Raw genomic sequence first — 24,943 nt, forward strand, 5'->3', positions numbered from 1 at the left:
GAAATGTCTGAACATTACACTTTTGGGATTAAATACATGGTGCAGTGTAGTATTTTTATTTTATTTTTAAAATAATAAATAGTTGCTAAGTCGAACATCCATCTTTGTTTAGTAGCTTGTTTTGGACATTCTAAAAACAAATTAAAATAAATAATAAAAGAAAAAAAGATATTTTAAACCCAAATCATAATGAAAAACTTTCTGATATTACCTAGAATTGCCTGTTCTGCACATTAAATGAAGGTTTAAGGATTTTAAAAATTGTACAATAAAACTAGTTATTTACATACCCTCTAAGGTTCAACTGCTATTATGACATTGCAACAAAATATACCAGCCAAATTCAGGGAACTGCAATAATTATATAATGTATTGTCAAACCTCGTCTTTGGTATGCACTACTTTTCAGATAATTGCATTTCCGATGCGAAATTATAGCACACCTGCAAAACAATCCACCATAGGGCCACAAAAAGTTGTGAGTGCGAGCTTGTTCTCTGATTAAGAAGGTGAAAAGCAGTATTGGATTTGAGAAAGAACTCGGAGCAAAATACAAAAGTGGCGTCCGCTTGTCTTAAACCCCCAACCGCCCTTATCAATTAAACGTCATCACCGTCTTTGCCAAAAAAAAGTATTCATTGAAGGTGCAAATAATGCAAAATGTTTATCTACCTTTTTCCGTCGTTATTCTTGTATTTTTCTTATACTCTGTATTGTTTTCTGCATTTGAAACTATAATTATTCTCGGGCTTAATGCGTTATGATCACGTTAATCAAGTGTAAATGCAGAATAATCACAGTTTATTTTAAGTGCACATGCTGCTCCTTTACCTAGTTACTTGAAATGCGGCGCAGGTTGGTGTACGGTCAGTGATCAGGTTGCCAGCAATTTTCCCCATTGAAATAAACCCAGACACAACTATAAATAAAAAATGTTTACAAATTTGAGGAAATTTGCATTCAGGTAAGTATTGAAAAATAATCCTGTCCAAAATGTACAACTGCATAACAATGAAACTCTTCTACCAAGGACACGGTGAAAACATTCATTTGCATTTGTGTCAAACATAAATGTGGTTGGTTTTAAAGTTAATTTGTAATTGTGGATAAAAATAGTTTACTGCGATTAATTGTGATTATTCAAATTACAAAAGTGTGATTAATCTGATTTAAAAAAAAATATCAATTTGACAGCACAAAATTATTCTCTGCAAAATATTAATGGCAATATTTTTTGGTGTCTTGAACAGGTTAATTCCTTTTTAATTGATTAATCCGGACTAACTTTTTTCTGAAAAAAACGAAAATGCTTTTAGTTATGTATTTATGGTTGAACCTTTCGAAATGGATTATTAACAAAAAAATGCTGCTTTCATGTTTGGGGGCAGTAGTTTTGATATATTTTTATATTGTAATGTATTAATAATAATAATAAATAGTAGGGATGCTTAAAAAATCTACTTATATTTGAATCTGAATTCTTATTTACAACAATTCTGAATCGATTGACAATTTTATAGAATCAACCCCCCCCCAAAAAAAAATTAAGAATCAATTTTAATTTTTTTTTTTTTTTTTGGGCCATCTGCAGCCTAGACGAGCATTTTTTTTTTTTAACATGTCACCTTTTTTGAAAAGTTTTTATTATCATTTTTATACCAAATAATATATTGGTTTGAATCGAGAATCAATTCTGAATCGAATCTTCTCCCCAAGAATCATGGGTTTTTGTAAAATTTCCATCCCTAATAGATAGCAAAAATGTAACACAGTAATGTACTGTACTTTGGAAAAGTAATAGGAGCAACACTATGGTGAAATACTGCAGCCCCAAGAGGACCACTGATGAACATGTTATAGTAGTCGTTTGAGTAGTCATTGACCTGGGAACAGACCAAACATTTACAATGACCAAAAACTGAAAATCTATTAAAAACAAAACAAAAAAAACAAAAAAAACAACGACAACATGTTTGCATGCAAAACATGACACAAAAAATGATACAAACTACTGAATGAATACATTGTTATGTTGAGGCTATTGTGCAGGCATTCCAAAGCAATAGTTAAACCGGAAATAGCAAGCCTTTGTGCCGCATTAATATGCATGTGCCTGCTGATAAATGGAGCCTTAAAAAGGTGGCTGTAACTTACCACTGAACAGATTGCATGTGCCAGTGTTACCAAGCAACACATTCCTTCCTTTAAAAAATGGATGGTGTGTACGCGTGTATCACGGAACATGCATGCATATTGTCATGGAACCGTGAATGCATACAACGTACGTGTGTTTGTTTATACACGGCACAATCTTTTTCTGTCAAAAAGACCAATCCCCCCGTGTGGAAATGTGCTTTGTGTGTCCTGGGAAAAAGATGAGCCGCTAATTATCTGCAGCACTCTCCATCTTTGGATTTTAAATTGCTGCAAAAGGTGACCCATTGGAAATCTGTTAATAATTCAAATAAGCTATAATTAGGCGACCAGCAGAGCACATGAGAGAGTGAACCCAGGAAAAAAAAATGTCTGCAGTAACTGAGACAAATTAGAGGACTTATTAGGACATAAATGGACAGGTACAGTAGAATTTTGATCGATTGGAATAATTCCCATTTGCACTACTGTACGGTGTAATGAGGATTATCTTGCAAGCCTGCGTTCTAGACATCAGATGAAGCTGAAAAAAAAAAAAGCTCAAATGTGTCCCTAAGTTCCGTCCATTAGAATGTGTGCCTTTCATGTAAACACAAAAGCTGCTTTTCCAGAAGAATGACAAACATGCATTGAGCTCATGCCTCATTCCCATCGAGTTAGTGTGAAAGGGTCAAGCAGGGTGAGCGGGCGACTGCAAAGGTGATTAAATACTAGTCTCTAGATCTGTAAGCATTAATTGTACCTTGCATTCATCTACTACAACAGAAGGGTTAGCATTTGCGGTAGGCGTTAAGACGCACTGGTTGGAATTGTTTTCGTGGTGGTTCTTCATGTCGTCGTAATAAGACGGGGTCTTCGTCATCATTTCGATGTCGTCCGATTTAGCCGCCTGCGCGTCCAGCTCGTCAAGCTCCGCCTTGGACATGTGGTACACGATGCCTGCACCGTACGAGTCTCCAACCACATTCACAGAGGTCCTGAACCGGTCCCTGGAAAGAAAGAAATTCGGAATATATAAAGAAGCAGTTACTTTATTAACTGTGGAAGCAATAGAAATGTCATTTCCAGGGTGTAATATATATTTAATACAGAGTTAGGACTCAATGGGGGGGAATTAATGAGTATAACGAGAATTGAAGCATAGTCAAGCAACTCTAGAAGGCTGTTCCCTTGCTGGTTAAATAAAAACGTTTATCAAATAGTAATTGTCTGCAAATGTGTTACTTCTGCGTTTTTTAATACATCGTAGTTGGCAAATGCATTGAAAAAAATAAAACATTGACAGAAAACACCTTATTATGTATTAATGTAAGTAGCAATGTTGTTCATATATAATAGCGTAATTTACAAACACCTGCATTTATTATAATGCAGTGGCATATTTGTGGATTTTCCCTGGTTCACAAGTTTACATGCTGCAAATAAGTGTTCCCCCCATCAGATAAGAACAATGAAATTGCCAAATGGGTCACGGTGGACCAATGAAAAAGTTCACAGTTAATCAAAAGCGCTCACAGAATCTTATTATTAGCGTGTTATGGACTCACCCTCATTTTGGAGGACAAACAGCAAAATGCACAAAATGGGAAAAAAAAATAAGAAAAAACACAAGCCCTAGGTAGTGAGTGGAAAACTGGATTCTATTGAGTCAAACACCTAAAATAATTGGGTACTGAATTCGCTCTGGTCACCCGCCGAACCTCGATGATTGATACCACTGACTACTCACCCAGAAGTTAATGCTGTAATATTGATTTCATACAGTTGTGGAGAAAAAAAAAGAAAGGATAATCCTACCTGGGGCTTGATCCACTAAGATCCAAACACCAACTGCTTGCATGTACAATAGTGGGCGTGTTGTGGCTGATTACCAAGACAGCATATACAATTGATAACAAAGTGCAAATGTGGTGCAGACATCATCTAAATGAGGACTTTGTCACCATGGAGACACTTCACATTCAAGACACCATATACTCCAGGGGTCGGGAACCTTTTTGGTTGAAAGAGCCAAAAAGCCAAATATTTTAAAATGTATTTCCGTAAGAGCCATATGATATTTTTTTTTTACACTGAACAAAACTAAACGCGTGCATTTTTTAAGTAAGACCAACATTTGTAGAGTATAATAGGTCTCTTATTCTTTGTAATAACATTGTTATTCTCGAGCTAACTGTGGAGGGGGTGTGGCCTGCTGACCTGCAGCGAACTGGGGTGTGCCAGGACCGGCCTCGAAATCAGCGACAGGTGCGTAGATGGCCCACCTGGGCCTTGTTATCTAATCACCTGTCGCTCTGTTATAAGCAGCAGCCAGGAGGAGAGACGGGGTTGGGGCTGGAGCCAGAGCGCGAGCGAAAACAAAAGAGAAAAATACAATTGCTGGAAAGCAACTGAGAGACTTATTGAAAAATAAAACAATATTGTAACTCTGAAACAGGCTCTCATGTTGGTCCTTGGTGGTCTGACAAAGCCCAGGAGGGCAAGCCCCACACTAACCAAGAATAAATAAACAACTTCTTACCATTAACGCAAATTCTTGAACGGGTGCGGTAGAAAACAGATGGATGGATTAAAAATGCATGAGAATGTTTTATATTTTGAACATTATTTTTAACACTGTGATTACAAGTGGAATCATTCATTACTTATCGTACTAAGCAATGTCAGCTAAGATTTATCCGAGAGCCAGATGCAGTCATCAAAAGAGCCACATCTGGCTCGCGAGCCATAGGTTCCCTACCCCTGCTATACTCCAACGATCCAAACTGTGCTGTTTCATTATGTTGTTGAACATGCAGCACACAAACATGATATGAACCACATTTTCTGGGTGATATAGACGTGCGATATAGACAACCAAATGTATTTTAGTGCTCTGGAAGGCGCCGGTGTTGTGATTGTGCTTCTGAAATGATCCAGACACAAGAAAATTCACGTAAAATAGTTATCTCATGTAGCTGATATATTGTATAATAATAACTCACGTATGTAAAAAAACAAATGTTGGCACATACTAAAACGCATCAACTTGATGTGTTTTAATCAGCCCCTCAAGTCATCTTTGCAGCACAATCGCCTCTTGTCTTACCCCCATTTGTGCATAACCGTGCTAACGGTTACGCACCGGGGACGGCGTGGCGCAGTTAGGAGAGTGGACGTGCCAGCAAAATGAGGGTTCCTGGTTCAATCCCCACCTTCTACCAACCTCGTCACGTCCCTTGTGTCCTTGAGCAAGACACTTCACCCCTGCTCCTGATCGGTCTTGGTTATGGCCTTGCATGGCAGCTCCCACCATCAGTGTGTGAATGTGTTTGTGAATGGGTAAATGTGGAAATAATGTCAAAGCGCTTCGAGTACCTTGGAGGTAGAAAAGCGCTATACAAGTATAACCCTTTCAAATATAGAGGCAAATCAGCGGCCGCAGAACAGATTTAGTCTTGATCAATCACATTGCCAGTGCTAAATGACTATATTTGCATCTCATCCTCCCAGTAGTGTGGATGTTCTGATAATCAGAATGTTTTTTTTACAAATACATGAAGACAGACACTTTAAATGGGTTCTGCTCTCTAGTGTACTAATTCAAGAGACGCAATGCTCTCTGCACAAGCTAAGTCGATCAAGCTTTTCTTTAATATACGCAAAACTTTAGTAGATTACACCATTGGTGTGGATTAACTGCTGTTTTTTGTTTTTTTTTACAGTAGATTTGATTTTCAAGTTGTGTTTTAAACAAACCATTTAATGTTCGTTCATGACTTGTCTGTTAAACACCACTCACAGAACTGAAAGTGAAACTCACAGCAGCCAGTCAACAGCAACCAGCAGACTGATGTCCTGGGTTGGCAGCCCCACAGCAGTCAGGATCAACAGCATGGTCACCAGTCCGGCACTGGGAATACTGGCAGCTCCAACACTGGCGAGTGTAGCTGTGAGACTAGATGGAGAAAGTAAAAATGAGTACGACTCATGATCAAAGGTTATCGGTATCTCGAGATCTGCTGATTTGAACCACACGTGAATTCTCAGTATGTCCTTGTGTGAAGTGTATAAGCTGCAAGGCACCAGAGTGGGTGCTTGACCACATACATAAGTGTCTCTCGCCTACGAGAGACGAGATGGCCCATTGAAGAATACGATCATGAAAGGTGACCCAGCCTTGACTCGAGCTGTTGATCCAATACCAGTTACAGTGGAAATGTGGTTGCTCCGATCCGTTTGTGTCACGTATAATTTTATAGTTTGGGGTTTAATTTCATCTTCCAGCTTGTTTCTGTGAATATCTGTCAATAGTTCATATTCTGTAGTTGGATTTGCTTGGTTTGCCTTGCTCCGTACCCGATTCTGTTCAAACCTTGTTTGATTGTAGACTAACATAACTGCTGTGTAAAATAATTTCCTGTAATAACAAATGCAGTATTTTTATGTGGATTTTTTTCCCTGTATACCTGATTTTAGATAACCCAACATTTCTGGATCTTAATGTTTTCCCACCTTTTCCTTCCCTTCCCAAACCATACCCGTAAAAGTTATTACAGCCAAAGCTAACTGGTTTGACTAGAACACATTTTAAACTATATAAGTTATTTAAGTTAGAGATCTGCTCAGTGAGCTTGTGGTTGGAGTGTCGGCCCTGAGATCAATAGGTCGTGAGTTCAAACCCCGGCCAAGTCATACTATAAAAACGGGACCTATTACCTCCTTGCTTGGCACTCAGCATCAAGGGTTGGAATTGGGGGTTAAATCACCAAAAAGATTCCTTAGCTGCTGCTCACTGCTCCCCTCACATCCCAGGAGGTAGAACAAATGCAGAAGGTAATTCCACCACAACTCGTGTGTGTGTGTGTGTGACTATCAATGGTACTTTGACTTAAATTTTATAAATTGGGGCAATTTGAACACACACTAAAGTCTCTTAAAATGCGGCCTTAGTTTAGTATGAAGAACTGTAATATTTGTAGGAAAGATTGCTTGTTTCCAATTATACCAACTAAGGATGTGTTGATCGATCGGCCACCGATCACAAGAAACGATCCCTGGACTGTGGTTGATATTTAACAGCCTGTAGCCTTTGAGCGGTGCGATATCGCCCTCCACCTTTTACCAGCACTGCACATACGTGTGGCTTTGGCAAATCAAAACAAACATGTGTTGTCCCGATACCAATATTTTGGTACCGGTACTAAAATTATTTCGATACTTTTCCTTTTAGTGCAGATAAATGTATTGCTTTTCCGGCTGACCTATGACGTCACACCAGTCATCTGCGACTCTTCTCAAATCGAAAGTTCAGCTCCGTTGTACCTGATGTCCGCTGTTATATTGGCACATATTATAAATGTTACGTCTCTAATGGCTATGATGATGTTAAATAGCAGACAGCATCAACATGTTTTTTTTTGTATCGGGTTACACACATGACACCACTACCAAGAAGGTCTCGGACCAGATGCAGGTCGAAACAAAGAAAGGAATTTTTGAACGGAGAATAATGGATACACAACGTTCAAATGTCAGCAAAGCCATAACTCAAAATAAGTGATAAACAGTGTTGCTACATTGGCTTCATCTACATAAGCATCTATTGCAATATTTGGGATTATAAAAGGTTGGTTTGAATTTGGGACCAACACTTCGATCTTTTCTTCACTCTAATGAGGTACCAATTTTAAATGCTGGTGTTCAAATGTGGCGTAAAAAAACTAAAAAACAAAAACACTTTCTTTATTGCAGATTTAACAGTGAGCTGTGCTGTCCAGTTGTCTGTCATCTTGTTTTCTTACACTTCTGTATCTCATTTGCAAGTACTCTACTGCGGTGGTCGCCAACCTTTTTGTAGCTGCGCTTGATTATTTGTCCTGCGGCCCGGCGGGGGTGGTGTTGGGGGGAGGAGGTTGAGCAAGTCCTTGGGGTGAGAGGGATTCTTATTTTTATTTTATATTTTTTCATTTTTTTTGTCATGAAAAAGGGAGTTTTTTTTGGGTTGGTGCACTAATTGTAAGTGTATATTGTGGTTTTTTTATGTTGATTTAATAAAAAAATAATAATAATACAAACAATTATTAAGAAATTATTCTGCGGCCCGGTACCAATCAACTCGGTGGTTGGGGACCACTGCTCTACTGTATTACATAATAGACTTTGCATGCTGTTGCAATTCCCAGACCTTAGATGGCAGTAGTGTGTAGACTATCATGTGTTGCCTTAGCCGGGGAATAGTCTTAGCTATCAAGTTGAATGTGGTAGTATTTTCTTATGCTGCGCCCTACAAAGTGTGTATACTGTAAGTATTATATTTATTTCACACCAGCTGTTAGATTGTAACATGCATCTTGGTGTGGTTTTGATAACCAAATTTGGAGCTGTTGAAATTGCCCAGAAAAATCGCTAATGCTAATTAGTAGCACGTGTATGGCAAATTCAAAGTAAATTAAAATTGAGCGAACATACTTTTAAAAGTGGAGCCTTACAGTACTTTTGAGCCTTCTTCTTGCTTTGTTGGCGTGGGACATGACATGGAGGCAGTCTGCCTGAGTCCGCTCTGAGTGCTTGACTGCTTGTTTCCTAGCCAAGTGTTTGAGCCGGTGCTGAGTTTGAAAGCGGATGTCATTTCTCTCCGGCATTCACCGAGGGTGGACGCTCCCCTTTCCTCTCCCTTATCTCTCCTGCTTGCTTCTTTGTTTTGTCTTGTCTTTAACTTTCTTGTTGCCTCTTTTTGCACTGCTCTCCAAATCTAAACATTGGAACTATTTAACTGGCCTCAAAAAAAAATTGACAAGATATTGGGTTTGTGGGGAACCTGCTGTCGTGACGAAGCGGTTGTTGCTGGACACACGACGGACTCTTGGGAGAAGAAGGAGTGCCGCGTGCCTGGCGACCCTTTTCTGTCGACGACGTGAAGATATCCACCTATTCGGAATTATGACAACAGGACATCTGCTGATTGGAGTAAGAGTTGCTCTGGTTTGTCGACAAATTGGAAGTTGCTGGCAGTCTTCAAAGTACCCTAAAGCTGCCACAAATGATTGGAGGACGCGGGAAGAACTGTGGATTACATCGGACTGTCTACCCCGCAGTTTTTTGAGGACCGGTCATAGACAATTTTAGAGTGAAAAGCAAATTTTATTTTCACTCGCATACAAATCTTTTTAACTTGGATTGTTTCCCTGGCTTCGAGACTCTCCCGAAGATCACTGCAAGCGAAGACACAACACACTCCCTTTTTTTTGTCTCTCACGGACTCACACCTGTTGTTGTGAACTTTGGACTAGAGACTGCACAATACATCAAGGCCGCGGAACAGAGACACACTATGGGCTTATACACACACATACACACACATCCACAAAAAAAATATACGCCACACATACACCCCCCCGTCCCCCAATCCAACACCCTCGATCCCGTAGAAGTGATGAATGGATGGTCAGCGCCTGAGAGCTGCGACCTACCACCATGACCTTGAACTACCTTCCCTCTGTTGCTAGATACCTCGAGATGTATGTTGTAATATGTATATGTGCTTTGTTATGGAGGTTTTTTTCTCACTCCGAACTGGGCCCCCTTAGGAGCCCAGTCTGGATTGTATTTTTTTTACTCATCCTTCCCCAGCGTTTACCTTTTTCCCATCTTTTATGGGGCGCCTTATGGCGACCCATCAGCGTTCTTGTTCTGTAACCCTGTACACTGTTTGTTTGTCTAATCTTGAACAGGTTTGTGCTGAAAACAAAGTTTTGTTGTACTTGTTGCATAGACAATAAAGACCTACCTACCTACCTACCTACCAATGAAGGTACAACATATGGCACTGTTTGATTTACGTGGTAGTACCAACAAACTTCAGTTGGTACATATAAAAGTACCAAAATTGGTAACCATACCCAATGAAAACACAGTTTACATACCACAATGTTTACTTTCTGACCTGACAGTGATAATCTGACCAGGGTCCAGGTGGATACCATTCATCTGGGCAATAAAGATGGCAGCAACGGCCTCGTACAGAGCAGTTCCGTCCATGTTGATGGTGGCACCGACCGGAAGCACGAAACGAGTGACTCTTTTGTCAATTCCCAAATTCTCCTCCAGACAGCGGAAAGTCACAGGCAGCGTGCCGGCACTGGGGAGAAAAAAATAGTATTTGTTGAATACTAAGAGACTTGATTGGATCCAGCTATTCATGCTCAATAATGCTGACCTGGAGGCAGTTCCCAGGGCAGTGATCCAGGCCTGGAAGATACCCAAGAAGAATTTGAAAGGGTTCTTCCTGACAATGGCGAAATAGATGCTGGGCAGGAAGATAACTCCATGGATGATGAGGCCAACGATCACAGTGATCATGTACATGCCCAGTTGTCTGCCCACCACCTCCAAGTCTTTGATGGAGATGATTTTACCACAGATCAGACAGGCAATACCAAAGGGGGAATACCTGGGGAAAAAAACAGGGCTTAGATGCTGATTGAAGATCATCTTAATGTATAGGTTAGCAACATTTTTATTTATTGTTATTTTTATGTATTTTTTCTATTTTCTCATTTTAGGTATAGTGGTACCTCAACTTAAAAGTGTCCCAACTTAAGAGTGTTTGAGATAAGAGCTGTCTCTCATCGAATTGTTAGGCTTTAGGTCAGACCTGGGCAAATATTTTGACTCGGGGGCCACGTTGACAGAAAAAAATGTGTCTGGGGGGGGCCAATGTGTATGTGTGTATAAACGATATGTACACATTTAGCTGTAAAAATCTGCTGTACAGTATGTGTGTTTGGGTCCCTTTTTTTCAGGAACACTAATAACAAAATTCTGCGATGAGGTGGTGACTTGTCCAGGGTGTGCCCCGCCTTCCGCCCGATTGTAGCTGAGATGGGCACCAGTGCCCCCCGCCACCCCAAAAGGGACACGCGGTAGGAAATGGATGGATGGATAATAACAAAATTCACAATGTCCGATAGAGTTCTGAAAACGTTATGACAGACCACCTCAGAGAAATGCAATGGATTTTTACATTTTTTTACTGAATGAGACTCCCAAAATGTACATTTAGTTTAGTTTATTATTTCTTCGGTAAAAGGCCAACAAAATAAACAAACAATTCTACATAAACAAACAGATGTACTTTCATAAAAAAACAGTTGTACATTCATAAATAAAACAAAAATTAAATGTTGCAGACCGAAAGGGTTTAGGCTGAAGTTGAACACTCATTGCGCCTAACCTTATAAACCCTATAAAGTGAGATTTACAATATTACCTATCACTAAATATTAGAGACATACAGTGGGGAAAAAAAGTATTTCGTCAGCCACCGATTGTGCAAGTTCTCCCACTTAAAATGATGACAGAGGTCTGTAATTTTCATCATAGGTACACTTCAACTGTGAGAGACAGAATGTGAAAAAAAAATCCAGAAATTCACATTGTAGGAATTTTAAATAATTTATTTGTAAATTATGGTGGAAAATAAGTATTTGGTCAACCATTCAAAGCTCTCACTGATGGAAGGAAGTTTTGGCTCAAAATCTCACGATACCTGGCCCCATTCATTCTTTCCTTAACACGGCTCAATCGTCCTGTCCCCTTAGCAGAAAAACAGCCCCAAAGCATTATGTTTCCACCCCCATGCTTCACAGTAGGTATGGTGCTCTTGGGATGCAACTCAGTATTCTTCTTCCTCCAAACACAACGAGTTGAGTTTATACCAAAATGGCAGAGGATTGGGAGAATGTCATGTGGTCAGATGAAACCAAAATAGAACTTTTTGGTATAAACTCAACTTGTTGTGTCTGGAGGAAGAAGAATACTGAGTTGCATCCCAAGAACACCATACCTACTGTGAAGCATGGGGGTGGAAACATCATGCTTTGGGGCTGTTTTTCTGCTAAGGGGACAGGACGATGGGTCTGTGTTAAGGAAATAATGAATGGGGCCATGTTTCGTGAGATTTCGAGCCAAAACCTCCTTTGATCAGTTAGAACTTTGAATGGTTGACCAAATACGTATTTTCCACCAAAATTATTTAAAATTCCTACCTACAATGTGAATTCCTAGATTTTTTTTTTCACATTCTGTCTCTCACAGTTGAAGTGTACCTATGATGCAAATTACAGACCTCTGTCATCATTTTAAGTGGGAGAACTTGCACAATCGGTGGCTGACTAAATACTTTTTTTTCCCCACTGTATGAACTTCGCTCCTCTTTTACCAACTCCTTTATTATTGTGTGTCTTTTACAACCAAGCAAAACACACACACAAAAAAAAAAAAAAAGCAACATTTGAATGCAAAGTGTAATAAACACCTACAATAGGATGGTATCACGTAAAAATTTCCTTTTGCATCTGTTCCTGACACGCGTGTTTCAGGCTGAAAACAAGCCCTACACATTCTGGGTTGTTCCTCGTCTGAGCTGTTGTGAGGTAGATTACAATAATAACTCGTATAAATCTCAAAAGCGCAGATTTCGACCTTTGAAATACTTTCTGTAGTTCAAGAATTAAGATCATTTGAAAACATCATTACACATCATAATGGCGGCAACAGTTTTGATGTTAAAGGTCTAAATCAAGGGTCACCATCGCAGTGCCTGCGGGCACCAAGTAGCCCGTAAGGACCAGATGAGTAGCCCGCTGGCCTGTTCTAAAAATAGCTCAAATAGCAGCACTTACCAGTGAGCTGCCTCTATTTTTTTAATTGTATTTATCTACTAGCAAGCTGGTCTGGCTTTGCTTGACATTTGTAATTCTAAGAGAGACAAAACTCAAATAGAATTTGAAAATCCAAGAAAATATTTTAAAGACTTGGTCTTCACTTGTTTAAATAAATTCAACAATTGTTTTTACTTTTCTTTTATAACTTTCAGAAAGACAACTTTAGAGAAAAAATACAACCTTAAAAATGATTTTAGGATTTTTCAACACATATACCTTTTTACCTTTTAGATTCCTTCCTCTTCTTTCCTGACAATTGAAATCAATGTTGAGGTACATTCATTTTTTTTATTGTAAAGAATAATATATACATTTTAATTTAATTCTTCATTTAGCTTCTGTTTTTTCGACGAAAAATATTTGTGAAATATTTCGTCAAACTTATTATGATTAAAATTAAAAAAAAATATTCTGTCAAATCTGGAAAATCTGTAGAATCAAATTTAAAAGTTATTTCCAAGTCTTTTGAATTTCTTTTAAATTTTTTGTTCTGGAAAATCTAGAAGAAATAATGATTTGTCTTTGTTAGAAATATAGCTTGGTCCAATTTGTTATATATTCTAACAAAGTGCAAATTGGATTTTAACCTAATCAAAACATGTCATCAATTTTTCAAAATTAATCTTAATCAGGAAAAATTACTAATGATGTTCCATAAATTATTTTTAAAATGTTTCCAAAAAGATTCGAATTAGCTAGTTTTTGTCTTCTTTTTTTCGGTTGAATTTTGAATTTTAAAGAGTCGAAATTGAAGATAAACTATGTTTCATAATTTAATTTTCTTTTCCCCCCCTGTCTTCTCCTCTTTTAAACCGTTCAATTAAGTGTTTTTTTCATCATTCATTCTCTCCAAAAAAAAACTTTCCGTAAAAGGAAAAAAATGTACAACGGAATGACAGACAGAAATACCCTTTTTTTAATATATATAGATTTTTTATTAAAGGTAAATCGAACAAATTGGCTATTTCTGGCAATTTATTTAAGTTTGTATCAAACTGGTAGCCCTTTGCATTAATCAGTACCCAAAAAGTAGCTCTTGGTTTCAAAAAGGTTGGTGACCCCTGGTCTAAATAAATGATGTAGTATGTCCGGCGGGATGTATTGAAAATCTTAACGGGCCTCATGTGGCCCTCGGGTCATATTTTGCCAAGATCTGCTTTAGGTTGTAAGCAAAAATGTGAGTTCCAAGCATCCCCACCATTAGTTGGTGTAGCAATGATGTATAAAACCAAACCCCCGGCAGCCAACAACACCCAGCCCAAGTAGTATTTTGTGATACTAACCACATGATCAGGATGACAAGTTTCATCACGATCTCATTGAGGATGTTGAAAAACTCAATCATCAGTCTGGCCCTCTCGCCCATCTTGCCCATACAGATGCCAAAAGCAATAAAGAAACCAATCAAACCTGCAGGGGGGGACAAAAAAAATCACAAAACTGTCAGACTTGACAATTCAAGTCTTAAATCCTAACTCTTACTGTCAGCACCTTTTTAAAACTGAATACAAACCCAGAACATTCATGCCACTCTTGAACTGCAGGGACTTTTTGACAACGAACTGAGGCTCCTTGGTAATATTTGCCAACAAGCCCTCCACGGAGGTGGCGTTGACATTCTCCTCAACAACCACTTCCACCTTCTTTGTCACCGTTTGGATCTAAGAGAAGTCAACAGTGAAGTGAAGTGAATTATTTTTATTTAGCACTTATCCTCTAGCGATTCAAAGTGCTTTGCATAGTGAAACCCCTTAACTACATATTGGCACTGGGAGCAGGTGGGTAAAGTGTCTTGCCCAAGGACACAACGGCTGAGACTCGGATGGCAGAAGCGGTAATCGAACCTGGAACCCAACTGCGCCCCAAATGATTTTGGATGTCATATCTGGATTCTGGAGAAGTTATGTTATTCTTATTCTACAATGATATGTAGTCTCAAATTCTCTAACATTTTTTAAATGATATGGTAAATATTCCTGGTACCTGGGAATCGATACCGGTACTAAACGATAGCAACTTGGGATTTTTTTGTGTATGTTTATGTGTTAATAAATGGTGATTTTGGCCCTGCGATGAGGTGGCGACTTGTCCAGGGTGTACCCCGCCTTCCGCCCGATTGTAGCTGAGATAGGCGCCAGCGCCCCCCGCGACCCCAAAAGGGAATAAGCGGTAGAAAATGGATGGATGGATGGAAATGGTGATTTTCTTTATAATATATTATACATTTGTTTTAATAAAACATGATGATGATAACTGTGCTGTAAATTAGTTACATCTTGATTTCTTACACTTCTACGTGTCATTTGCAAGTATCATATTTCATCATATTGCAGTGGAAACTCCAAGACGTGGCAGCAGTGTTTGTTGCTTAGTCAGGGAGTAGTCTTTGCCATTATTTTTTTATTCTGACCATTTTGTATTTTTTTGTGAAGCACTTTGAATTGATTTGTGTACGAATTGTGCTCTATAACAAACTTGCCTTGCCTAGTCTTTTGTTGTGTCTTAGTAAACAGTAAGTATATTAAAAACAGTAAGTATTTTACTTAGTACACACCTGTTGTTTGATTGTTACGTGCATCTTAGTCGTAGTATTCAATACCTAACTTGGAGGTGTTGAAATTGCCAACGCTAATAAATAGCATGTACATAGCAAATCTAAAGTAACGTAGAATTGAGCGAGCGCATTTTGGGAAAAGTGGAGCCTTACGTTACGCTCGAGTGTTTTCAATTAATCATACTTGTTTTGTTGGGATGGAAAATTGAGAGTCCGATCTGAGTGCTGCCTGAGTGCTTGTTTGCACACCAAGGGGTGGATTCATTAAAATTCAAATAACATGTGCTAAACAGCAAGTGCAAAAATTTTTTAAAAATTAGCGTGTACTATGAGTGGGTGTGTTGCGTGGGATTTACTAAGACTGCGTATGCAATTGAAAAGTGGTGCAGACCGCTTTATTTAAATGAGGATTTTGCATGCATACAGGTTTTTACCACAGAGACACTTGATCACTTTCTGCACATTCATGTTTTTAATGCTTCTACCTGTGTGCGATGTGTTGAACCAGCATAATCTGTAAAACTTTTAATGAATCGCAATCAAGACGACAGAAACATATGCAAACTAACACTTAATTCTGTGCAGAAGGCTGTGGATCGCATTGGTTTGCCAGGAATGACTCAAACGCAAGAAAATGCACAATGAATTTTTTTTTCACGTAGGAGATATGTTATAGTAATACATTTCCTAAAAAACAAAACGAAAGGCTTTTAAAAACAAAAAAAAATGCCGCTAGACACCAAAACGCATCAATTTAATTAATTGTAATTAGCCCCATAAGTCATCCAGCAGCTATGCAATTATAAAAGAAAATTGCTGAATGGTGTAATATTTTTACTTCTGACCGTGCAAAATGTTGACACACAGTCAGAGGGCCGATCCTGCAGCCTTGTGGGGAACTGTCAGTTTGCACGTCCTTCTGAAACGTGCTAAATAAAACGCTAAGTAGTGCTCGCAAAACAGTGATGAGTATTGGTAAATCATATAACAGAATCAGAAATACTTTATTAATCCCCGAGGGGAAATTAAAAACGCCTGCTAAATAATTATAGTTGCATTTTCCCCTCCCAGTATTGTGGGAGCGTTTTGATGATCAGCATATATTTTGCATAGTAATTAAGACAGAGAAGCCAAGTGGATTGCAGGTCTTATTCTGCGCACTTATCAGACGCAATCCATGTTTTAACAATGATTTAGTTCACTCAAACCTTAAGTAAATCAGGTACAAAGTGTTTAAGCTTCAACCGGACGTGACGTCGTCATATGCAACAAAACTTTTGAATTTACGCATACCAGGTAATACCGATAACATTTGGTCTGTTCCTTTAAAAGTACCACTTTTGGTTCCAATCCCCAGTTTTATAGTGCTGTTTTTGGCAAAAAAAAAAATCCATTTGAGACTATTGGACTTTTTGCTCTGACATTTTATGTTATTCCGACAACCTGCAAATCTGTAAATTCTGGGACCGTTCTGATTGTGTCCAATAAATCACAATGTGAAAAATACCAAAATAATTGCAGCAATTCTAATCTGCATCTTGCTTGAATTCATAGCAGTTGTGAATATGCATTATATCGTATAATTTCTGTTTGTGCTATTCAGGACAAAAAAAAAGTCAAAAATGAGATACTACGAGAGAACTATTCTGTAGTTTATATTTTTTCCGATTTATCTTAAAATTGGTAATATGTTTAACATATTGTGTGCTTTTTTTTTGCTCTTAATACACACTTGTGCTTCAAATTTGTGTTCCACCATACTGTTGTTGTCCTACCTGTTGAAAGCAAGCCTGCACCAGATTCTCGGGGAACAGGTTCCTGATCAAATCAAAGAAGGCATCCAAGCTGGACACATCGTCGTTTTTCTCGCCCTCTCCCAGGTTCTCCTTCAGTTTGGGATTGCCAGGGTGGATGACCAACACCAGGATGACTCCCAAGATGGCGGCAATTATAGTGGTGGACATGTAGTAGACCATCGCCCTGGTGCCCAGACGCCCACTGGATTTTGCATCCAAACCTGCTAGACCTGTAGCCAGAGGACAATAGAGTGTATTCCTCGCTGATCATGGCTAAAATGTGAATGTTAGCTCAATAACATATCTTAAAATTAGACAATTAACAACAAAACATTAGAATTACAGTACCTTATGGCATGTCCACACCATTATAACTATAACGGCGTCAATATTAAAAAAAAAACAGGTTTTATCCCGCCAAGAAAAAAAATGAACCTGACATTTTTGAATGAAAGAAATAGCTGTTCTAAATGTGTCCACTAGATGTCGCAATAGCAATTCTTTGTATCTTTGTAGATGATGCTACATATGTACAAAATAAACCACATGACGTTTGTACATCAGTCAAGGAAAATGAATGAATGAATGAAATAAGTTTATTTCGGTCATATAATCAATCAAATCAAATCAATCAACCATTGTGTGTGATCAGTTTTACAGTACATGTATATGTATACAATAATGCACATTTACACACGAAAGAAAAGAAAAAGAGTGACCAAAAAAGGAATAGGCTGAAGCCAAAGCTTATATTTGCCTATCCTATACCTTCACAGAAAATTAGATTGCCTGGAACATCAACTTAAAAAAATAGATAAATCAAAAATCAATGGGATGAAAGTAATTGTGACTATATTTTATAATTTTCAATTATTTCACCTTTCAATGTTTTCTTAAACCTTACCAAAGAAGTGCATGTCTTCAGCTCATCACTCAGCTTGTTCCACCATTTAACTCCTAAAACTGTAATACATTTGTATTTTATATTTGTTCTCGCTTTACCTATTTAAAAAATCGATATCTCCTCTTAAATGAAATAGCCTGAGAATACAAGCTGGAAGGCTGTTGTTTTTTACTCGAAACATAATTTCCATTGTTTTTAAAAACACAATGTCTGAAAATTTTAATACATTTGAACTCATAAATAATGGATTGGTATGTTCATAGTAGCACGCTTTGTGTATTATTCTAATGACCCTTTTTTGAAGTTTTATTATTGGGTCTATGTTTGTTTTATAAACATTTCCCCAAATTTCAACACAATACGTTAAATATGGAAAAATAAAAGAATAATACAACATATGCAGGCATGTCTTATTCAGCATGTGCCTTACTTTATAAAGAATAGCAATAGATTTGGATATTTTTCCTTTTATATATTCAATATGCGGTTTCCAACACAGTTGATCAAAAAAAAATGATCAAACTACATTAATAACATCCTGAAATTTGATTTTGATACACTTTTTTGATAACACTTTAGTATAGGGAACATGTTATAAGTAACAAATACTTAATTTAGAGTTATTTGGACACTAGGGGAATATATTCTAAGTAACAAAGACTTAGGGGTTTGGGTTATGGTTATCATAGTTTTGTGTTTTGTAAAGTAAGAACACACCATATTCATTAAGTGGCATTAAAGGGAGAATAATATACAACAACTTCCTCACTTAGTGCTAATAAGCAATAATTCTGAGGCAATTGAGGGAAGACTCTTAGTTAATGGCTTACTGGTTGTATGCAAAATAAGGTATTAATAAGTACTTAATAATGACTGATTAAGAGCCAATATGTTACTAATGTGCATGTTAATAAGCAACTAATTAATGGTGAATACATGTTCCTTGCACTAAAGTGTTAACATTTTTTTTTTTTTTTAGCTTGAGTGAAAAGTAACACAAATGAGTTGACTGTTGAACATTATCACATCATTTATTCACAAAGTATAAAAACTGAAAAATAAATTATTAATCGGAACACGTAAGTGTAAAAAAAAATAACAACAACATTATGATTTGTACATTTTCAAAATGTGCTTGTTCTATTTTTAAACAAAGAAAACAATCTGAAGTTGTCTTTATTTTTAAGTTATCGTGCCGTGATTTTAGCAGTCCGGCCCACTTGGGAGTAGATTTTTCTCCATGTGACCCCCCCATCTAAAATGTTATTTGACACCCTTGGTATATACATAGTCATCATGGACATATTTTGCACCAAATCCAATACATGCACGTACATTATTACTAATAATAATGAAAAAAAGAGCAGGGTTTCCCATTAGGCTCCTGTTTAAAAGTAACGCCTAAATAGGCAACACTTTCCTGTGTACCATGTCCAGATGTCTTTGAGACACTTGTGATTTAGGGCTATATAAATAAACATTGATTGATTAATTGATTGATTGATTGATGTACCTAATAACTAGGGCTGTGAATCTTTGGGTGTCCCATGATTCGATTCAATATCGATTCTTTGGTCACGATACATTTTTTCAATTCAACACGATTCTGGATTCAAAAACGATGTTTTCCCGATTCAAAAGGATTCTCTATTCATTCAGCCGGACGTGACGTCGTTACATGCAACAAAAGTATCCAAGTATGGCACCTTTTGAATTTATGTATACCCGGTAGTAGTGGGGGACGGCGTGGCGAAGTTGGTAGAGTGGCTGGACCAGCAATCTGAGGGTTACTGGTTCAATCCCCACCTTCTACCATCCTAGTCACATCCCTTGTGTCCTTGGGCAAAGCACTTCACCCTTGCTCCTGATGGGTCCTGGTGAGCGCCTGGCATGGCAGCTCCCACTGTCAGTGTGTGAATGTGTGTGTGAATGGGCAAATGTGGGAATACTGTCAAAGCGCTTTGGGCTCCTTAAAAAAGGGGGTACAAAAGCGCTGTACAAGTACAACCCATTTACCATTTACCATTCAATACATAGGGTTTCAGCAGGATCTACCCCAGTCTGCTGACATGCAAGCAGAGTAGTAGGGTTCTGTAAAAAAAACTTTTATAATTGTAAAGGCCAATGTTTTATCAACTAATTGCAATTATGTAAATGTGTTTTAACTATTAAACAAACCAAAAATTTGACTTATTTTAAATTTGGGAAAATATTGGACACAGTGTGTTGTCAAGCTTATGAGATGCGATGCAAGTGTAAGCCACTGTGACACTATTGTTATTTATTTTTATTTTTACAAATGTCTAATGATAATGTCAATGAGGGATTTTTAATCACTGCTATGTTGAAATTATAACTAATATTGATACTGTTGTTGATAATATTCATTTTTGTTTCACTACTTTTGGTTTGTTCTGTGTCGTGTTTGTGTTTCCTCTCAATTGCTCTGTTTATTGGTTCAGGTTTGATTTTGGAATTGGATTGCATTGTTATGGTATTGCTGAATATTGTTTTTTTGGATGGATAAAAAATGAAAAATAAATAGAGTTTTTAAAAATGGGAATCGATTCTGAATCGCACAACGTGAGAATCGCGATTAGAATTCGAATCGATTTTTTCCCCACACCCCTGCTAATTACTGTAAGTTTCCGGTGAGTTTGCATGCATTGCGTTCTAGTAGTGTAGTTACGGGAATTTAAAAAAAACAATGTATGAAAGTACCTGTGATTAAACTGGAGATGATAAGAGGCAGAATCAACATCTTCAACATCCTCATGAGGATATCTCCAGGAAAGGCGATCACCATGACGATGTCCGGGTGAATTGGGGAGGCAACACGAAGCAACATCCCTGACACAGCTCCCAAGATCACACCTGAAGTTGGAGTACAAAGAGAGTTTAAGTGCATGGCTTTGAAAAAAACTACAAGAAAAAAAAAGGGTTAATTATAAGTTATAATGTAGTTACCATTCAATTAAAATTCAAGTAATTCTAACCGTTTTCTTTCAAAAAGCATTGCCACATGATGAATTCATACCAGCGGTGACAAGGACCGACGTGCACACAATAGAGACTCAAAGAATTGCGTTGACAGGCGGCAGTTAAACCAGTGACATTTTTGCGTTTTTTCCAGTGCTGAGAGGGATGGAGAATGTTTTTGGCTGACTGCCGCTTATAATGGGACACGAGGTAACCGCAGCTGGAGTGTTATAACAACACATTGTTTTCTGTCATGTCTTTCTGATCATGTTCTGTTTAGTTTTGTTCTGTTTTGTTTCTGAATCCATTAGTTCCTGTTTTTGCGCACCCTGGTTTGTTTTAGTTTCCATGACAACCATTAGATTCAGCTGACTCATTTGTTTGGACTCACACACCTGTCAACAATCACAGCACTATTTAAGCCTGCAGTTGCCAGGCAGTCAGCCTGGTGACATCACCCTCCTACACACCCATGTTATCCATGCCGATGATCCATGGTCTTTCTCGGTCCAAGTAAGTTTTTCATGCCATAGTTTTTAAGTTTTGTTTTATTTCCATAGTTCTCCCATTGTGCGAGTTTTAGTTTTCATAGCCAAGTTTTGAACCTCCATTGAGAGCGCCTTTTGTTTATACGCTTTGTTTTTGGTAATATTTTTGAGTTAAGATTAAAGATGTCATTACCTTCACGCCATGTCCGTTCCAATCGCGTTGCACCACGGGAAAACAAACCACACCATAGTTCAAGTCGTGACAGTTTTCAGTGTGGACGTATAATTTAAAATCAGTTGTTTTTTGTGGGTATAAAATGCACGGTGCTTAAGAACCTTGAAAATGCTTGTATTTTAATGTTGTGTTTTCAAGGTTTAAAAAATGCTTGAATTTTATGTGAAAAGCTTGTAAATGCTGGGAAATGTTCATCATATTTCTCAGCAGTCTGACTCATTAGGCTGACTATAAAATGGGAAAAAATAAAATAAACTTCCTTAAAAATGAAAGATACACACCTGATATGTTGGCTTTGCACGAGCCCTTACATTAGGTTGTTGTCATGCCAGAGCCGTAAATACGACTCTGTGTCTCCCCCAAAAGGGCAGTGGTGCATCGGTCCTTCATGCCAGGAAGTTGACGTTTTAATGAACATTGGATGGAAAATGACAAATACAAACTTTGGATAAAACATGAACCAAATCCACATGTAGCCTGCTGCAAAGTATGCAAAAAGGAAATCCAACATGGTTCGATGTATTTTTTGCTCCATTATTTTGGTTGTCTACTTGACTTGTCTGACTACCTCAGTTTAAGCAAACAAGTTACATTTTGTTGTTTTGGTTAATTGCATTAAAATGGTTACATTATTGGACATGTTTGTACTGTGAAGGTCATGTAATGTATAATTTGTAACCTTTTTCACAACTTAGAGACAACTTTATATGAATGATTTTGTAGTTTTTACACAACACAATCGTATGCTCTTTTATATTTGTTGTCTACTTAACTTGTCTGGCTACTCTGTGAAAGGAAAAAAGTTACCTTTTGTATTTTTGTTCATTTGTTATCGCAGCCACAGTTATAAGGCTAGATATGCTTAATGGCAGGTGACTGAGTTGTTGTGAAACAAACAAAATAGTTTCCTTCAATTTATTATCCTTATATTAATGTGGAACAGTTTTGTTAGTAAATGAGTGGAAATTTACATTTTGAGGGTGCGTGTATTCATATCACATTATGCAGTTTAGAAGCACAAATACGGTGTGAATCAATCCGTGCTGGTTGATGTCATTGAGTGCTGTAAGTAAGAAAAAGAACAAGAAATTTGAAAAACAACACAAATGGAGACACGTTTGCAAGCACCAATGACATTGAATAGTCTACAGCAGTGGTCCCCAACCTTTTTGTATCCGCGGACCGGTCAACGCTTAATAATTTGTCCCGCGGCCCGGTGGGGGGGAAACCCTTTTTTTTTTTTTTCTTTGTCATGAAAAAGGGACGTTTTTGTCATGAAAAAGGGAGGTTTTTGTGGTTGGTGCACTAATTGTAAGTGTATATTGTGTTTTTTATGTTGATTTAATTAAAAAAAATATATATATTTATTTTACTTTTTTTTTTAAAATAAAAATGAATAAAACATTCTTCTGTGGCCCGGTACCAATCGGGCCGCTGGTCTACAGCAGTGGTTCTTAACCTGGGTTCGATCGAACCCTAGGGGTTCCTTGCGTCGGCCTCAGGGGTTCGGCGGAGGTCGAGATACACCCGACTCATCGTGTAAAAACAAACTTTTCCCTATCGGCGCATTATGGATACCCCCAAACAATGTTCCCTCTAATTTTCCATCTGATTTGCAGGTGTGTAATTTGTTGTGAGTTCATGCACTGTATTTGTTTTGGTTCTTTGAACAAAGTAATGTTAATGCAAAGTTCATTTTGTGCACCAGTAAAAAAAAACAGATAACTTGGTCTTGAATTTGAAAAAAAATAAATTGTATTTTTCACTAAAGAAGGGCTCTGAGAATGCCCATATGAAAGTGGTGGAGTTCGGTACCTCCAACAATGTTAAGAACCACTGGTCTACAGAAACACTGCTTCAATTTTCTATGTCCCATTCAGTTAATGATAACTGCTGGTTCAATGTTAGGCTTAGGTTTTAGCAGATGTTACTTATTTTTCCTACAGACTGCATTTGGTGACCTCAAACAACAAGGCTATGTATTGATCCACACTGGTTTTCGCCTTTTGAAGGGTATTGGAAAAACTGGAAAGTTCATCTTTAAAAGTCCTTAAAAAGTGCTTGAATTTGGCCATGGAAAAAGTGTACGAACCCTGAAAATGGAAGCAGGGGTGCATTTAGTCATTACCTCAAACCTAGTCAGTGAGGTTTTCCACATAAGAAAAACAACATTGTCATTTACACATTAAAACTTGTGGAGCTGCGCACTAAATATCAGTGATAGGTTTTTTTTCTGTAATTGATTGCGTCTTCAATAATGCGGACGTTGTACCGATCTGTTGTGGTGAAGAAGGAGCTGAGCCGGAAGGCAAAGCTCTCAATTTACCGGTCGATCTACGTTCCCATCCTCACCTATGGTCATGAGCTTTGGGTCATGACCGAAAGGATAAGATCACGGGTACAAGCGGCCGAAATGAGTTTCCTCCGCCGTGTGGTGGGTCTCTCCTTTAGAGATAGGGTGGAGAAGCTCTGTCATCCGGGAGGAACTCAAAGTAAAGCCGCTGCTCCTCCACATCGAGAGGAGCCAGATGAGGTGGTTCGGGCATCTGGTCAGGATGCCACCCGAACACCTCCCGAGGGATGTGTTTAGGGCACGTCCAACCGGTAGGAGCCCACGGGGAAGACCCAGGACACGTTGGGAAGACTATGTCTCCCGGCTGGCCTGGGAACGCCTCGGGATCCCCCGGGAAGAGCTAGACGAAGTGGCTGGGGAGAGGGAAGTCTGGGCTTCCCTGCTTACGCTGCTGCCCCCGCGACCCGACCTCGGATAAGCGGAAGAAGATGGATGGATGGATGGATGGATGGATGATTGCAAGTTAGGAACATTGATCAACATTCAATAAGATCATTATTTTGTCAGCGCGCTTGGACAGGATGTGACGGATCGTGCTATTATTGTGAAGGCAAAAGTCTGTGACTGGTGGGAAAAAGAGAGCTCTTGACATTTGTGTGAAGGAAACAAGACTGTTGCCTTCCTGAGTTTCTTTACCTGTCGAGCTTAGACTACATCTGAGCAGACACACGGTTATATGGGGCGCTATAGCTCGGTTGGTAGAGCGGCCGTCCCAGCAACTTGAGGGCTGCAGGTTCGATTCCCGCTTCTGCCCTCCTAGTCACTGCCGTTATG

At 38.3% G+C, this 24,943-nt stretch overlaps 1 protein-coding gene across 6 annotated transcripts in view; it reads right to left on the minus strand.

The window, feature by feature from the left end:
* LOC133563446 (excitatory amino acid transporter 2-like) overlaps window positions 1-24,943 on the minus strand; it is a 94,275-nt gene that overhangs the window by 4,577 nt on the left and 64,755 nt on the right. For 5 of the 6 annotated variants that reach the window (XM_061917573.1, XM_061917574.1, XM_061917575.1 and 2 more), the window contains 8 exons: window positions 20,836-20,988; window positions 17,190-17,440; window positions 14,374-14,521; window positions 14,144-14,270; window positions 10,352-10,585; window positions 10,079-10,273; window positions 5,957-6,091; window positions 2,897-3,143 (listed from right to left, as the gene is read on the minus strand). In XM_061917573.1, the coding sequence (XP_061773557.1) occupies window positions 2,897-3,143; window positions 5,957-6,091; window positions 10,079-10,273; window positions 10,352-10,585; window positions 14,144-14,270; window positions 14,374-14,521; window positions 17,190-17,440; window positions 20,836-20,988 (1,490 nt within the window). The remainder of the gene's footprint in view (window positions 1-2,896; window positions 3,144-5,956; window positions 6,092-10,078; window positions 10,274-10,351; window positions 10,586-14,143; window positions 14,271-14,373; window positions 14,522-17,189; window positions 17,441-20,835; window positions 20,989-24,943) is intronic. The other variant, XM_061917576.1, reaches the window with a different exon arrangement.

The sequence above is a fragment of the Nerophis ophidion genome, linkage group LG12, assembly GCF_033978795.1.
Source record: "Nerophis ophidion isolate RoL-2023_Sa linkage group LG12, RoL_Noph_v1.0, whole genome shotgun sequence".
Lineage (NCBI taxonomy): Eukaryota > Metazoa > Chordata > Actinopteri > Syngnathiformes > Syngnathidae > Nerophis > Nerophis ophidion.